Here is a 15,874-nt window from a genome sequence, read left to right as displayed (position 1 = left end):
GAATGGGGCTGTGGATGTCAAAGTTAGGAACTTTTGAGCTCAGCATAACGCGGAAGTAGCCTGGGATGTTACTGTAAAGTAGATTGCAGACGTGCACATGAAGATCATAAACTAGCCTAGATGTACTGCGTAGCGGTACAAAATATGACCGCCGCTCCTGTAGGCCTATCCTCCCTGCAAAAATAAATCACGCTTTTCAATTTGTCTTCATCTCTTAACTTTTGTGTATGCTTGTATGTGCGTGCCTGTGTGTGTGTGTGTGTGTGTGTGCGTGTGTGTGTGTGTGTGCGCGTTTATGTGTGTGTGTGTACACTGTAAAAAAAAACCTGTAGTTTTTATGAAAATGCTGGCAGCTGTGGTTACCAGAGTATTCCTGTAAAAAATACAGCAGCACAGTAAATAACTTTACTGACAAAATATGTAAATTGATTTACAATGAATGAATGAACGGATGAATCCCATTAAAAACTGTTAAGTCTACAATGTTTTTTGTTAATTTCGCATAACTGTGATGTATATAAATAGACCATTCCCTGTATTTTTCACATGTGATAATTGCTTATTGTGCATCAATAAATGATCAAATTTACAGGGAAATATCAAACAAAGAAATAGTTTAAAATGGTAGTGCAACAGTAAAACTTTGCATTTTAAATGGAGTTGTTCTGTATATTATACATAAAATCTATTCATAATATGCTATATTTTTATGTTTTAATAATCAAGTTATAATGTAAAATTTACTTATAAACCTGCAAAATGAATTCTAAGCCTACACCAAAACATGTAAATACACAGCTTAAGAAAAGATAAGAGGAAAATGTCACTTTTGGGAATTTTATTTAACAGCCATCGTCAATAGTTGTAAACAATTGGATGCATTTTTTTTAACATACAACATGCAAAGAAGCTACATGTAATGCTTCTTTTAGCTCAACTGAATCAATTAACAAAGTTTAAAGGAGAATTCCGGTGTGATATGTGTGTGAGCAATGAGTAAGAATGAACAGGTATGATAAGGGATCAGATTCCAAAAATAATTCAGTGGAAATGCATGGATTCCAGTTTCTTCCAGTAGCAGCAACTGGAATCCATGCATTTCCACTGAATTATTTTTGGAATCTGATCCCTTATCATACCTGTTCATTCTTACTCGTTGCTCGACTTATCGTGACTAAATTCAAGATGGCTGCAAACGCTAAACTTCGTGAAGATACTGTCTGTATAAATCGTCTTGTAAGTAAACTACCAGTGCTTTTTCAAAGTTCTCAATGTCTCGTTTTAAATGTCAGGGCCCTCGGAAGTCTACCAATGAAGTGTGGAGATACATTGAGCCTCGTAAATGGGTGTAAAACAGTGATTTATTTGCATGGCTAGCCCGATGCCGAAGCACCACTACTGAAAAAGTTGTTGGTAGCATCGGCTAACTAGCGCCAGATTTTGGAGTGCAGGGAACAAGCCGAGATGGGCTATGAGACATACGTTCACACTCGGTATCATGTTTCGATACACTTTAGGTCAATATCACACCGGAATTCTCCTTTAAGTGCCAGGCGCACAACAACAGCCCACACTCTCCCTGTCTGGAATGTTCCACAGTACGCCATAAAACAGTTGGATGTTTTCTTTTCAACGTATACAAACAACATGCAAAGAACCTACATGTAATGGTTCTTTTAACCTTGACTGAATCCAAGTTGAAATAATCCAGAAGACAAGCCTCTCTAAATCTGGACATTAACCTCTTTAAATCTGAACATATTTCTGTCACACAAAGTTTAAGTGCCAGGTGCATAACAACAACACCACACTCTCCCTGTCTGGAATGTTCCACAGTATGGCATAAAACTATATCTCCATGGAGACAATCAGGTGATGCCAACAGGCCAAATTACAGATCAGATCTGTGGAGAGGTGAGCCCCCTCACAGTTTGTTAAGGTATTTTTTGCAATAAAAACAGCTCTAATTGAATAAATGAAAGGTAAATAAGTTTTATACCATACTTTGGAACATTCCTGCAAAGTATAAGATCTTCATGAAACAAGAAGATGGCAGACCCTCTACCAGAAGTTACATAGTGCACCTTGAAGACTTTAAAATAAAACTTACATATTGTGCCTTAATTACCATAATACACATCATGGATTTAAACATAGCAAAGACTAACAGTACCTCTTCTCAAACAAACAGTCAGAGTCCACAGAAAGAGTCCATATTTAGGCACACCACTCGTGATCAGAGAGTTCCTGTATCAGGGTGAGGACGCGAGGGTTCAAGTTGAGATGACGCTTGGAGTTTTTGTTCTCTACTTTGGTTCCTTTTTCTGGGTTTATCAAGAAAAAACACCTGTAGAATAAAAGCATATTAAGCATTTTAATTGATCAGTAAAAAAAAAAAAAAAGTCTGAATCCGGGTCCGAGCCCGGCCGAGACTCAAGAGCCAGACCAAGACCGAGACTCAGGCCACACCAAGAGGCAAGGCCGAGAGTCAGCTTGAGTCCGGCTCTTAGTCTGGGTCTGACTCTCAGTCTTGAGTCCCGGCCTTAGTTAAAGGAACACTCCACCGTTTTATGAAATTGGGAAGCACTGCTACTTGGACGCAGAGATTGTCCTTGCTGTAGCGAGTGAGAAAAGTACTTATGTGTAGCATGATATCTCTGCGCCCAAGTAGCAGTGCTTCACCTGTGCTTTGCCCCAATATAGTCCCAAGTCAATACCTGCCCAGGAGATCACCTCCTCTTAATCTGCATTGCCATTTGAACTCGTGAAGACGAAGGACACAAGATGTAATTAGGGATTTTTGAATAAACCCATTGTATAAAACTGTGGCATGTTCCTTTAAAGGAATTATCTGGAGTAAAATGCACTTTAGATCAATTTACAGATGATTGGGAGTACAAACATTGAGTTGACATCAAAATCATGTCATTTGGATGTGTTTTGAGAAAGTTCGATTTTACCGTTTTTAGTCAAAACTCGTTAGCCTGGAAGTGACCCGGGCATGTCATTTCGCCGCTACAAAACGCTATTTTTATACCTCTTCTACAGTTCCAAACATTACACTTACGTGGTAGTGAGTAGAGGGTCCCTAAAGCCAAACCGAAAGCCAAAAGTGTAATGTTGTTTGGAACTGTAGAAGAGGTATAAAAATAGCATTTTGTAGCGGCGAAATGACATGCCCGGGTCACTTCCAGGCTAACGAGTTTTGACTAAAAACGGTAAAATCGAACTTTCTCAAATCACATCCGAATGACATGATTTTGATGTCAACTCAACGTATGTACTCCCAATCATCCGTAAATTCTAAAGTGCATTTTACTCCGGATAATTCCTTTAAAGGGATATTCCACCATTTGGGGAATTACACTCATTTTCCACTTCCCCTTGAGTTAAACAATTGATTTTTACCTTTCTCCAGTTCATCCAGCCGTTCTCCGAGTCTGGCAATACCACTTTTAGCTCCAGCCTAGCATAGATCATTGAATCGGATTAGACCATTAGCATCTCGCCTCCTAGCATCCCGTTTAAAAGCGATTAAGATTTCCGGTAATTTTCCTATTTAAAACGTATGTCCTCTCAAGTTAGAAGATAGATAGATAGATACTTTATTGATCCCCAGGGGAAATTCAAGAAATTGTAATAAGACCAATGGAAAATGAAACATGGCGATTTTCTAGGCTTGGAACTATACTCTCATTCCAGCGTAATAATCAAGGAACACCATGGGCGCAGCAGCACAATATCATGCAGCACCTTCCAACAAGGTTGAGCTGCAGCAGATAAATTGGTTAGTGACTGGATTATCACGCCTCAATGAGAGTATAGTTCCATGTCAAATCAGCCTAGAAAATCGCATGTTTCATTTTCTATTAGTCTTATTACACTCTCTAACTTGAGAAAAGACCAGTTTTAAATAGGAAAATTACCGGAAATCTTAGTCACTTTTAAACATGATGCTAGCAGGCGAGATGCTAATGGTCTACTCTGATTCAATTATCTATGCTAGGCTGGAGCTAAAAAAAGGTGTCGCCAGACTCTGAGAACGGCTGGATGAACTTGAGAAAGGCAAAAATCAACAGTTTAACTCAAGGGCAGGTTGAAAATGAGTGTAATTCCCCAAATGGTGGAACATCCCTTTAAGGTCCAGATTAAGACCGGGACCTCAGAACCAGACTCCAGGTCTGAGAAATTAGTAAGCCAAGTTTACTCACCTTTGAAGAAACTCCAGGGTTGAAGCCAGCTCAGATGAATAATGGATGTTAAAACAGTAGTAGCTCCCGAACATGAGGCACAGTGCAGAAATGAAGGAGGAGATGTTTGTGTTGATAAGGTTCCGATCCAGACTCAGCATGTACCTTGTTGAGGAATAGCAGTACTGTCCTATGAGCAAATTATTTAATAGGTTACATTAATAAGCGTTGCACTCACATGACAAATTCTATAAACAGCGCAATTAAAAATAGTGAGATATGAAACAGACTTACCACAGACAATAATAGTGGGTGTCAGAGGTACTTGCTCCAGTTGGACCTCTTCTACCAGACATGTATCTTCTACATGGAAGAACATGGACTCCTCCTTCTCATCAAAGTAGCTTAGCAGAAGCAGGATCATCTCGATCACATCATCTGAGCAGCCACTCTGCAGTCCCCGCATCCTCTGAAGCCTTGCATAATTCAGAAGGAACCTCTTGCTCTTGTTGACACAAACTGTGGTCATGTAGTCGAGCAGCCTTTTTCCCTTCAAATCCAAATTCCGTGTGAATGTCTCTTTGAGGTCAATCCCAGTGAGTTCCTTGAAGTGGATCGACATGCCAAGTTCATCAAACCAAAATGGCCACTCCTCTCTAAGGCATTTGATACTTTTTCCCTGGTTGACATGTTGACGCTGTGTGTAAAAAGTGGACTTCATTAGACATTTTACCTCCTCTGAATTGGCATCAGACTGTTGGAACATCACTTTGAGTTTTTCCATCTTTTGCTGCTGGCTCTCTTGAGTTTCTTCAAGGGGCAGGAATTTTACATTCCATTTAACACATCCATAAGTGTCCTGCATTGCTGCTCTCTCTTCTAATGGGATCTCGTCTGTGTGGTCTGAGACATCAGTCTGATGTTTTCTTTTTCTTATTTTGGGTGTTGAAGTGCGCCTCACATTTTCAATTCTGTTTTGCAACTGTTTGACAATCGAATGGTAGCCTGTTCCAACAATATCGCCCTCTATTACATCTTGCAGAGAACTGGGATATTTTGCCACCATTTTTTTTGCAACGTCAGTTGAATGCTTTTTAACTACATGAGGGCTTTTTTCCATCATCTCAGTCACAACAATCCGGATCATTTGCCTCCTCAGTCTTGGGCCTGGCCTTTTTCCCCTCTCCAGAGAATCCATCACTTCCTCTGGCATTTTCCCCCATGGAACTTCAAAGCTGTCGTCCCCCTGTGTGTCGAGTCCTGAGCTGCTGGATGAGGTTGACGTTGAACTTCTGGGTGAAAGAGAGAGCGATGACAGCGATTCCACAGATGATAGCTGTCCTGAGCTGTTCTCGGGAGTTTGGTCTTTAAATGACAAAAAAAAATAAGATAATGAATCACACTGTACACTGTATTACACAATGTCCATGTCTGCTTTGGATTTTGAATGGTTGTGTGTTATGTGGTGTTTTTACTCACATTTCTGTTTCCAAATAGAAATAAGCTTTCTGGCTTGCACAGGTCTTAGTCCGGTCATTAAATCTGCCTCTGTTACAAAGCGTAGATCCTCAGAGGTCTCGACTCCAATGGACTGTAAGTGCTCCTCCAGGATGTTTTTGTTCACCGCTGGAAGTTCTGGTAGGGCTTCCATAATGGCAACATCTAGGAAGGTTCGCTCTGAGTCACCCATATTTCCACTGAAGAAGAAATGCCAAACAGAACAGGAAAATATACATACATATATTAGTAACACTTATATTAATGTCAAACTATTTACAGTGAGAATTAAGTGAACTTTAAAGGACAATTCCGGCGCAAAATGAACCTAGGGGTTAATAACACATGTGTACCGAATTAGTCTATTCTCTGGGATATGTTTTCATGCTAATCGAATGTGACCAGTTTTACAACAAACCGCTAATAAGCATTTAATGCTGGTCTTCAGGGCACACGCAAAGTAAAAAGAAATCGCTATTTCTATACCACTGACAAGGCTCAAAATAGCATCACACTTCCACGGTAACATAATGAGGGGCCCTACATGTAAACCGAAGCTTTGAGAACTTTGTAAGTGTACAGACAGTTTATTAAAAAGATAGTTTAGAAACCATACCGCTCACGTATTCAGGCTGGCTCCATCTTGGGAAAACAAGTCACGTGACAATTCAGCTCACGTTGCACGACGCTGGACTGGAGCAACGCAAGCTGAACGGTCACGTGACTGTTTTTCCAAGATGTCGCCCGCTTGTATACGTGAAAGTTTAGAAACATAACCGATCTTTTTATTAAACTGTCTGTACACTTACAAAGTTCTCAATGCTTCGGTTTACATATAGGGCCCCCCATTATGCTATCATTGAAGTGTGGCGCTATTTTGAGCCTTGTCAGTGGTATAGAAATAGCGATTTCTTTTTACTTTGCGTGTGCCCCGAAGACCAGTGTTAAACACTTATTAGCGGTTTGTGGTAAAACTGGTCACATTCGATTAGCATGAAAACATATCCCAGAGAACGGACGAACTCGGTACACATGTGTTATTAACCCCTAGGTTCATTTTGCACCGGAATTGTCCTTTAATTGGACTTTATTTTGCCACAATGCTGTGTTTTAATGGAATGACCTGGTATCCATCAAGAATGTATGATACCAAAGGATAGAAATCGGGCAGGTCATTAATGTTCATACACTGCAACCCAAGACTGTCCTTCGTCACAGAATACAGATGGTATTCTGAGAGGAAGATGCCTTTGTGGATATCCATCAAAACATACACAGATGTGTCATTTTGAATCAAGATGAGTAGAAGTTCACCAAACTCCATATACTCATCATTTCTGTACACAAGAAACTGTCCTTTTTTATATGCAGTGCCCTTGTACTGAATGTCTGTGGTGACTGTGGTATTGCTTTCTGAAATGGCCAACTCCCTGACTGCATGTTTAATAGTGTCACTGTAGAGGTTGAGATAAAACGCACAGCTGTCCTTCACTTGCAGTAGTTTACTGCATTCTTGCCCAGCTAAAAGATATGCCTGATACATCTGATGACGCTCTGACAAAGTTAGACAAATGTTTTTGAAGTTTTTCAAGTGTCTGGCACATCTTTTAAAATAGCTGTGTTTACTTTCAAACCTTAGCGTCCACAGCCTTATCAATGGACCAAATTTCAACAACAGTGCTGAATAATGGCGCAAATAGTGGTGCTTGGGTTTAAGTTGAATTTCAGGAAACAACATCTTTCTTAACTCCAAATATTCTTGGATCAAGTTGTCAAGATATGCTATCTGTGACAAGGAAATGTTCTGAGCACAAATAAGTTCCACAATGTCTTTTAGCTGGAGAGCTAACTGCCATACTTCATCCTCATGGTTTTGCACTTTGTCACCGATCAAAACTGGTAGCAATCTCAAAAGGTTCCAGTTTTGAATGGCTTGCCCTGATAACTTGGCTCCGTCAGGCTTGACAGCACATGGCTTTGTGAGTGCTTCAGATCCTTTGTACCTAAACTGTTTGATGCGCCTGTTTAAGAGTGAGTATGTGAACCATTTTTTCTTTTTTATAATGTTCTTTAAGTACAGTGCTAGATCATATGACATGACTCCTTCAAAGAGGTCATGACCTAAACAAGGCGGGAGACCAGGCTGGCATACGTGAAAAGACTCAAGGGTGTTAAAGATAGAGTTTACCTTTATTCCTCTGACGCCTTGGATGTTGTCAGCCTGGAGATCAGCAACCGCCGCGTCATATGTCTCTGGGGTGCGTGGAGGACCACAGGCATTCGGATCAGCCTCAAACTCACTTCTTGAGATTTCACAGTACCTGCAAAAATATTGAGAGCGGCTGAAGTTCTCTGTAAACCCACCTATGCAATGAGAACCCAAGTTATCCCCAGCAATGCAGTAAAGACCCCCTTTTACTGTTTCTCCATCTACATTTATTCCGTCTGTCTCCAAGGATTTCAGATCTGCCAACAACTCTGAGAAAACTTTGGCTATTCCAAAACGCTTAAGGTCATTCTCAACACACAACAAGACTAAAAACATATTATCAGTATTTGAACGCAAATGAATGGGTAAATTTGCTAATGAAAGATAGACTGCAAGAACTTTGTGTGTCTTTTTCGCAGAACCCAGGGGATTCACAATTTCAAATGAATCTTGGTACAAAATCAGTTTGAGGCTTTCAGGGTTTTCATTAAAGAACTGGTGACATTTGAAATTTTGTCCATCATATAAATCTGTAAAAACCTCTGCATCAGGATCTCCAAACTGTTGTGACTGTGCATTCCTCCCTAAATGTGACTGTAAAAAGCTCTTTAGAGTTTCTGCCACTGGTATGTAGTAAGCACATTTTTGTGTCATGTTTTCATCCATTCCCAATGCCACTTTCTGGGGTTCTGTGTATTTAAACATCTTTGCGAATGTCTGATTTCTGAAGTATGTTGTTCTTAAGTGTCCCTGATGACAGGCAGAGAACAAATCTGCCTCTTTAATGCAGTCACAGATTTTAGTGACTGCTTCATCAGATAGGCTCATCTCATTTTTTAATAAAGAACATACTTTAGTTATTGTGTAGGCTTGACCTAACTCGTGCACATTTTGCATTTCCTCAACAATAGTTTGTATAGTAGAGGCAGGAATAAGCAGCTGTCCTTGCAGTTTAAGGTAAAAGAGACACATGTTTCTGAGATAAGACTGACTATCATTCTCTGGCATATCACTGGCCGCACTAGATGTTGGCATGGCTTCATGTGTGTTTTCTAAATCATCTGTACTGGCAATGACATCTGGGGGCTGAGGACGAGTTTCCCTGTACATGTCATCAATACTATCAGGGGAGCATGCTTTATGCTTCCTACACATGTGAGAAGTAAATGATGACTTTTTTGTAAACACATGCTTACAACCACTTACTGGACACGACACAGACCTGCCCTCTCCGATATGATCATTTAAGTGAGACACTAGCTCTTTCACAGTGTGAAAATGGCGGACACATAATGAAACTGCACATTTCAAATCCGCAACAACGGCTGTAGGAGCAGTTTGCGATGCAGGTGCATTGTGCACACGATAAAAATGGCCCTTGAAAGCTGAGTAAGTCGTAAATGTTTGACTACAGTTGGCGCCCACACATTTGAAAAGACAACGTGGCTCATTTCTATGCACTCTGCAATGTAGTACATAGCCTCTTAATGTATACAATTTCTTTTTACAAAAAACGCAGGTGATCATTTTTAGGATTTGAAGTGATTGTCTGTGCTTTTTAGCTGAACTACTAAGTTATCACACTTTAATCAAGCTAGCTAGCTAGTAGCTAACGTTACTGATCTTAAATATCAACTGGTGCTAGTTTACACCATGTGCTTTCAGCACACTTGTTCTCGAAAAAAGTAGGCTAAATGTGAAGCTTACCGTGCCAATTGTTCTTTTTCTGATTGAACAGCAGTAGACCCTCCAAAAAACGTGTGTTAAAATCGTGGATTTATCCTAAAAAATTCAAATGTCAAAGACGTGGTCCGAAGACTTTTACCCTGCTCCTGTTTTCTCTCCAGCAAGCGCCGCTCTAGCTCGCTCGTTAATGACGTCAGCTGCAGCCTTGAACAAGGAGCTCGTGCTTCTCCCGCTTCTCCCGCCCTCACGTCCTCACGTCATTATCCATTCAGAGAGGAGCTTCAGTTGCTCACTATGAAATTCAAAATTAGGCGGACACAGTGCACAATGAGAGTACAAGGCCTACAAGTCTGTGGCTAAGGAGGCACTGTTTAACCTGTGACAATGTGCTCAAATTAGTAGGCCTAGGCTAAGTATCACATTAAAATCTAAAGACTAAAAACATACAAAATTATGGTTAGGACTGAACAGAGGTTTACTTTGCATATATCAATAATTTTAATTCATTACACACACTCTATAAATACAGTAGGCTATAGGCTACAAATAAATCATAAACAAATGTTAGTGAAGGCATGTTTGGTTGTTTAGCCTGTGATAATGACACAATGCTCAAAAATTAATTTCTTACAAACACACTACACAATATGCTACAAATAGCCTAAATTATAAAAAACAATGTTATTATAGGCTAATTGTGGCCTATATTTTTAGATATATTTTGTGAAAACATTTTTATTACCTCAATTTGCATCATTCATCAATCATCAAAAGTACAGCATAAACGTGTAAAGTGGCTTACATATATTGTTTGTATTTTTAAAAACAACTGACTAAAAGTATAATTTTTACAATATTTACATGTCAAATTAACACAATTATTTTGTTATGAGTATTACAGTATTTCTCAGTTTTTGATAGCAATATATGTAGTTTTAACAAATAAATTTGATTATAATCACATGTTATTGTTGTAAATATAAAAAAATATTCTGTTTAATAGTTTACAAAAGTTCACTGTGAGTTAAACAAAAAATATATGTTTTTGGGTTTACAATACTTTTCTGTAGGGATTTCACATAGTTTTTATGTACATTTCACGGTCATTTTTTACAGTGTATGTCTGTGCCAGTGCGTGTGGATGTGTGTGTGTGTGTGTGTGTGTGTGCATGACTGTGTGTCTGTGCGTGTGGATGTGTGTGTGTGTCCCTATATGATTTAGGGTTTTAAATGCTTCAAACTGTGTCACTCCCTGAGTATGAAGAATTCTAGCTCACTTAGTAGAACACTAATGGTCATAATGAAGCTCAGTGTAGGTGTGTGAGCATCATACAATGCAACACAGCCACACACACTTCACACATCACTTAAACACACACTTACACTGTTCTTGGAAGGCGCTAATCAAACATAATGTTATGTTCCACCGGTTCCAGTCCCTGATAACAGAGCTGCAAGACATCCCCCTAAAAGCCTGGGATGCCGGGAGGCTCTCAGTACTTAACGTTCACAGACCAGCAGCTCTTGCATGTATTCCAGTAGTAAGTCTTGTAGAGGTAAGCAAGTAGTGAACAATTACTTTTTTTTCATGTAACTCTGGCTTAAACCGGTGTTATCGGGACCAGCTGGCCAGTGGTTTAGTCAGAGTTTAAGTGGACATTTAAAATTGTTTCCTCTTCACTGCACAGGAAACTACTCTGCATATCACTGGACTCCGAACAAGTTAGTTAGACTTGCACTTGGTGAGTCAATTCACTCTGATTACCAGGCTACAAATCTGCAGCACTCACAAAACAATTGTGCACGAAGCCTGATTTGAATGTCTTCAGACAAGCCTTGATTGGATTCAATTACATTTAATAAATTGTAATTACAGACATGGCCAGATTTCACTTGTCTTTATTTGTGGCATAAGGAACCTCTTTATGTGATTGGCCTGACTGATGTAGCCTGGCCCCGCCCGCCTAGCTCCACTCATTTTCATTTCACTGAGATACTAGTCTGGCTCCTCTCAATGCCTTAATGTTTCCTTCAGCCACCAGGGTGGAGGGCCTATCATCGATGAGAGGGGAAGACATTCGTTGGGCCAATCATCGATGAGACGGGAAGGAATTCGTTGGGCCAATCATCGATGAGAGGGGAAGACATTCGTTGGGCCAATCATAGATGAGAGGGGAAGACATGGCTGTGGTAAACAGTAGATACACGAAACACTAAAATTGCAGTTGGAAGAATGTGTACATTTACACAGCAAAGGTGTTTCCTGACTGCCGATGTGTTTATTATCAGTTTGTAAATGTTAAGTGTTATTAGTAAGTAACGTTAGGGCTCCCTTATAAATGTGATTGGTTTGGCTGGACCAATGATATCAAAGTTAACGCAAAGTGTACACCCGATACAATGCTAGAGTTGGAAACGTTTCCCAATCGTTAAAGGCCAGAATCACAGAGTGAAGCGAAGTAGTGACTGGTGAAACAAGCAACGTGGTTTGGACTGAGCTCACCTATAGGAGCACGTTAGGGAGTTGTGTACAATGATTAGCTACTGAAGTCATATATGTGGGGGCAGCCGTGGCCTACTGGTTAGCGTTTCGAACTTCTAACCGGAGGGTTGCCGGTTCGAACCCCGACCAGTAGGAACGGATGACCTTGAGCAAGGCACCCAACCCCTCACTGCTCCACGAGCCCCGCTGTTGTAGCAGGCAGCTCACTACGCCGAGATTAGTGTGTGCTTCACCTCACTGTGTGTTCACTGTGTGCTGTGTGTGTTTCACTAATTCACGGATTGGGATAAATGCAGAGACCAAATTTCCCTCACAAGATCAAAAGAGTATATATACTTATACTTACAGTATATGTCAACGACCTTTCGCAAAACCGAAATGCCGACTGTATCTTTTCACAGAGCCTCACTACCACCCCTGGTGACTGGTCAAGGTCAGGGTCAGATCCATCCCTGATTGAGACTGCACAGTCTGACTGGGTCAGACTCAGAGCATATGGCTCATGACCGCCCAGCTTTCATGACACATAAACACATCATTGTCAACGGTGTCATATGGATTTAGCTTGACAAGGGCTTCTGGCGATCCGTTGAGTCTGCTGCTGCGGCCACTGCTCAGCCTCTGGATCCTCCACAGCAGTGCCCTCTGCAGAGAGTGGTTTAAAGGAGCAGATACACATAAACATGGCTCCCTTCCGTCACTGAAAGAAGATCAGTCACTGGTTATTCACTCACAAGATAATGCTTTGTGAATGCTCAGGATCGTCAAGAAAAACTTAGTGATCCTTGTGGTCCTCTTTGATGCATATATAGTTACACTAAAGTATAGAATACAGAGACACAGATGAAATGACATGCTGATTATATACAGTATATACCTTTATCAGTTGCACTATGATTTTATCCCTAATCGTGGGTGGCTATGGATGGCTGAAAAAGAGCTGTCTGAGGTATGATATTTGTTACACACAACCATGATGGAGATAACCGTGGGTTGGTGAGCAAAACACATCCCTGCATGGCCCTCTTCAGAGGGCTCCATTACCCCAGTAAGACCCCTATAAGCCCAGGAGCTCCCACTGGGCAAGCCCAGGCACAGAGCCCTCACGCAACCGCCACAAACACGGCCTGCATGCCGTCCAGCTGGGAGCCACAATGGCGGCTCATCTCAGGACCACGGGCGTCCGGGGCTTTGCCTGAAAGTCACACAGCCTGATGAGGGGGGATGTGTTTCTCGAGTGTTATCTAGAATACCCTTTTCTCCTTCTCCCTCCCTCTTGCTCTCTCGCTCTGTCCCTCCTTCTCTTTGCTTTTCTCTTTCTGTCTCTTTCTCCCCCCCCCCCCACACACACACACACACACACCACCTACATGATCTTGGTGCATGAATCGTATTGTTTCTAAGAACAGTTTGTACCTCACCTCAGTAAAACTGATCAAGTACTTTAGATCTAATGTCAGGGATAGATCTGGGATAGAAGATGTTAAGTCTCATGTAATAATTCATCTGAATATGTTAAATGATGACATGAAACAGACGCGATGAGAATGAGAACTTGTGGTTGGTTGTGAGAATTGTGACACTATATTGCCCTAGCTACTGTATGTTACTTTTAGAAGCCATTTTGCTTGGAGTGTTTACATAGGTGATCGACCAGAGGACATCCACGCACTCACTATACGATGAGCCTGAAATAGAGATCCAGAAATGGATAGCTGTGTTTACCTGGGGCCTCCTCTCCGGATGGGGTTCCTTGACGGACAGATGCCTGCTTTGGGCCAGATCCGCAGGGCTGTTTGATGTGCCGCTGGCAGGCGAGGCATCCGGATATCTGGGATGCGCTGACAGACACAATACATAATACATCATACCGGAGTGCGGTCGCTTGCCTTGCCTCCCCTCCCCGCGCACCTCCCCGCGCACCTCCCCGCGCCTCCCCTGCTGGGTGTCACTCCTGCTGTTACCTCTCCCTCCTTCCCCGTCCAGAATGATTCACATGCAGAAGGAGTCAGTGGTCCAACTGCAAAGCCTTTACTGATGTTGTGCTTTACTGGTTACTATAAAGTGAATTAAAAACTGTTACATCCATACAGTTAATTAATTCCAACCCAATGCCATGGTATTTAGTTGGCGTTATGGATGTGACAGTTTTGTGTGGAATTGCCCAGTAATCTAGAATCTACAAGTTCCCTTTTGTCAGTTTTCAACATACTGGGTACCCGTTTAGCACACTAAGGGCAAACCCATTAGACTAGAACCAACAGAGAGTGTCACACTCCTGCCAAAGCACAATAGTGCAATTCCTGATACTCCATCCTCTGTGTTTTCAAATCAGTGTACATCAAAATGAGTTTAAGCTGTTATTATAAGGTAAACAAAACTACATTGTGTTGCTTTAACTATTTTTGCCTTGCAGTTTACTGTGCAGGATCGAACCTGCCAAAGACTTTGCTGAATCCCCCCCCCCCCCCCCCTTCTCTTGAGCTTCATTCTGGTTTCATCCCGTTAGAAAAAGTGCTGTTCTTTCTATTGCCAGATGCCAATGGTTTTGGGTAACAACACTATTATTGAATACAATGTCATTTGAGATTAAAAATTTAGCAAAGATATAACTGTATTGCTATCCTGTCTCTCTGCTTGTCTGAGATCTTTATGGAATTATAGAGACAAACAATCATAGGTCATCTATCATTATCTCTAAAATCTGTGGCTGTCTTCCTTCTTCCTCGGAGTAGCTGTTGAGTCATAAACTGCTCCCTAATTGACTATCTGATAATTATGGCCAGAACTGCCCAGAACTGCCCAGGGTTTGGCTTCAGGCACTTTCTCTGGTCAGTTGGTGAGTGCTGCAATGCTGGAAATTATTTTTTAAACTGTTCATTTTGTAGGTCATCCCTAGCTATGCGAGATGGACATAAAGCCATATGGACGTCAGTGGAGGTTGAACGTCAGGAGAGAGACACTGTGAGAGTTTTACAGAGGTGTACCTGGAAAGTCTTTCCTCCTCCTGAGTCAGTGGGCCAAAATTGAGTGCATCTGTGTGAGTAAGGCTATTCTCCTCAGGAACTCGAAAGAAACTTGGTGAAGAGTTGGGGGAGGGAGGGAGGAGTTTTCTGAAAGTGGTGTGGCAGATCCCCGGTCCGTACCCGAAGCACGTCACACTTGACGCAAAAGAGGGTGTGAATATCTCACGTAGGCCCATATGATGCACTACTGTCAATCAGACTACGTAAGTACCTCTGTCTCTCTCCTCTTTCCCTCCCTCTCTCTCTTGCCCACTCACCCTCTTTCTCTCTCTCCCTCTCTCTCTTTTTTTCACTCTCTTCCCTTCTACTGCTCTTTCTCTCTTGCACCCTCTTTCCTGCCCTCCACCATCCTCTCTCCCCCTCTCTCTCCATCCATTCCCCTCTCCCTCCATATCTCTCTTGTCTCTCTCTCTCTCTCGCTCCCTCCCTCTCTCTCCCTCTCTCGCTCCCTCCCTCTCTCTCCCTCTCTCTCCCTCTCTCTCTCTCTCTCTCCCTCCCTCTCTCTCTCTCTCTCTCTCTCTCTCTCCCTCCCTCCCTCCCTCTCTCCCTCCCTCCCTCTCTCCATCCATTCCCCTCTCCCTCCATATCTCTCTTGTCTCTCTCCCTCCCTCTCTCCCACCCTCTCTCTCTCCCTCCCTCCCTCTCTCTCTCTCTCCGGTCCTGTCAGAGTTATGAGGGAGGGGGCTGGGCTTGGCCCAGAGGGAGGGGTGTGCTTATAAGAGATCTGAGCAACAGCATCTACTGAGTTCTACTAATCACAGCC

General features: G+C 41.9%; 1 protein-coding gene across 2 annotated transcripts; it reads right to left on the bottom strand.

Annotated features, from left to right (window-relative positions):
- Positions 1-1,426: 1,426 nt before the first annotated feature.
- LOC121693745 lies at positions 1,427-9,738 on the bottom strand. 2 transcript variants are annotated; one of them, XM_042073392.1, is made up of 7 exons: positions 9,604-9,738; positions 7,876-8,008; positions 5,670-5,887; positions 5,293-5,555; positions 4,485-4,887; positions 4,212-4,380; positions 1,427-2,347 (listed from the first exon to the last, which is right to left on the bottom strand). In XM_042073392.1, exons 3-7 carry the CDS (start codon positions 5,878-5,880, stop codon positions 2,218-2,220), a joined length of 1,176 nt encoding a protein of 391 aa, XP_041929326.1. In that variant the 5' UTR covers positions 5,881-5,887; positions 7,876-8,008; positions 9,604-9,738; the 3' UTR covers positions 1,427-2,217. The 2 variants fall into 2 exon arrangements, with proteins under 2 accessions (XP_041929326.1, XP_041929327.1); XM_042073393.1 differs by lacking the exons at positions 5,293-5,555; positions 5,670-5,887.
- Between the last annotated feature and the right edge of the window lie 6,136 nt (positions 9,739-15,874).

The sequence above is a fragment of the Alosa sapidissima genome, chromosome 19 (assembly GCF_018492685.1).
Source record: "Alosa sapidissima isolate fAloSap1 chromosome 19, fAloSap1.pri, whole genome shotgun sequence".
NCBI classification, from domain to species: Eukaryota; Metazoa; Chordata; class Actinopteri; order Clupeiformes; family Clupeidae; genus Alosa; species Alosa sapidissima.
The sequence above is the reverse complement of the archived record's forward strand: the minus strand, read 5'-3'. Positions and strand labels throughout refer to the sequence as shown.

What these genes read in the sequence shown, in the direction of transcription:
- LOC121693745 (XM_042073392.1), bottom strand. Translation starts at nt 5,880, where the DNA reads ATGGGTGACTCAGAGCGAACCTTCCTAGATGTTGCCATTATGGAAGCC. An exon ending in TTCTATTTGGAAACAGAAAT is followed by an intron (nt 5,556 to 5,669) that starts GTGAGTAAAAAC and finishes TGTCATTTAAAG; the next exon opens with ACCAAACTCCCGAGAACAGC. An exon ending in TGATGGAAAAAAGCCCTCAT is followed by an intron (nt 4,888 to 5,292) that starts GTAGTTAAAAAG and finishes TTTTACACACAG; the next exon opens with CGTCAACATGTCAACCAGGG.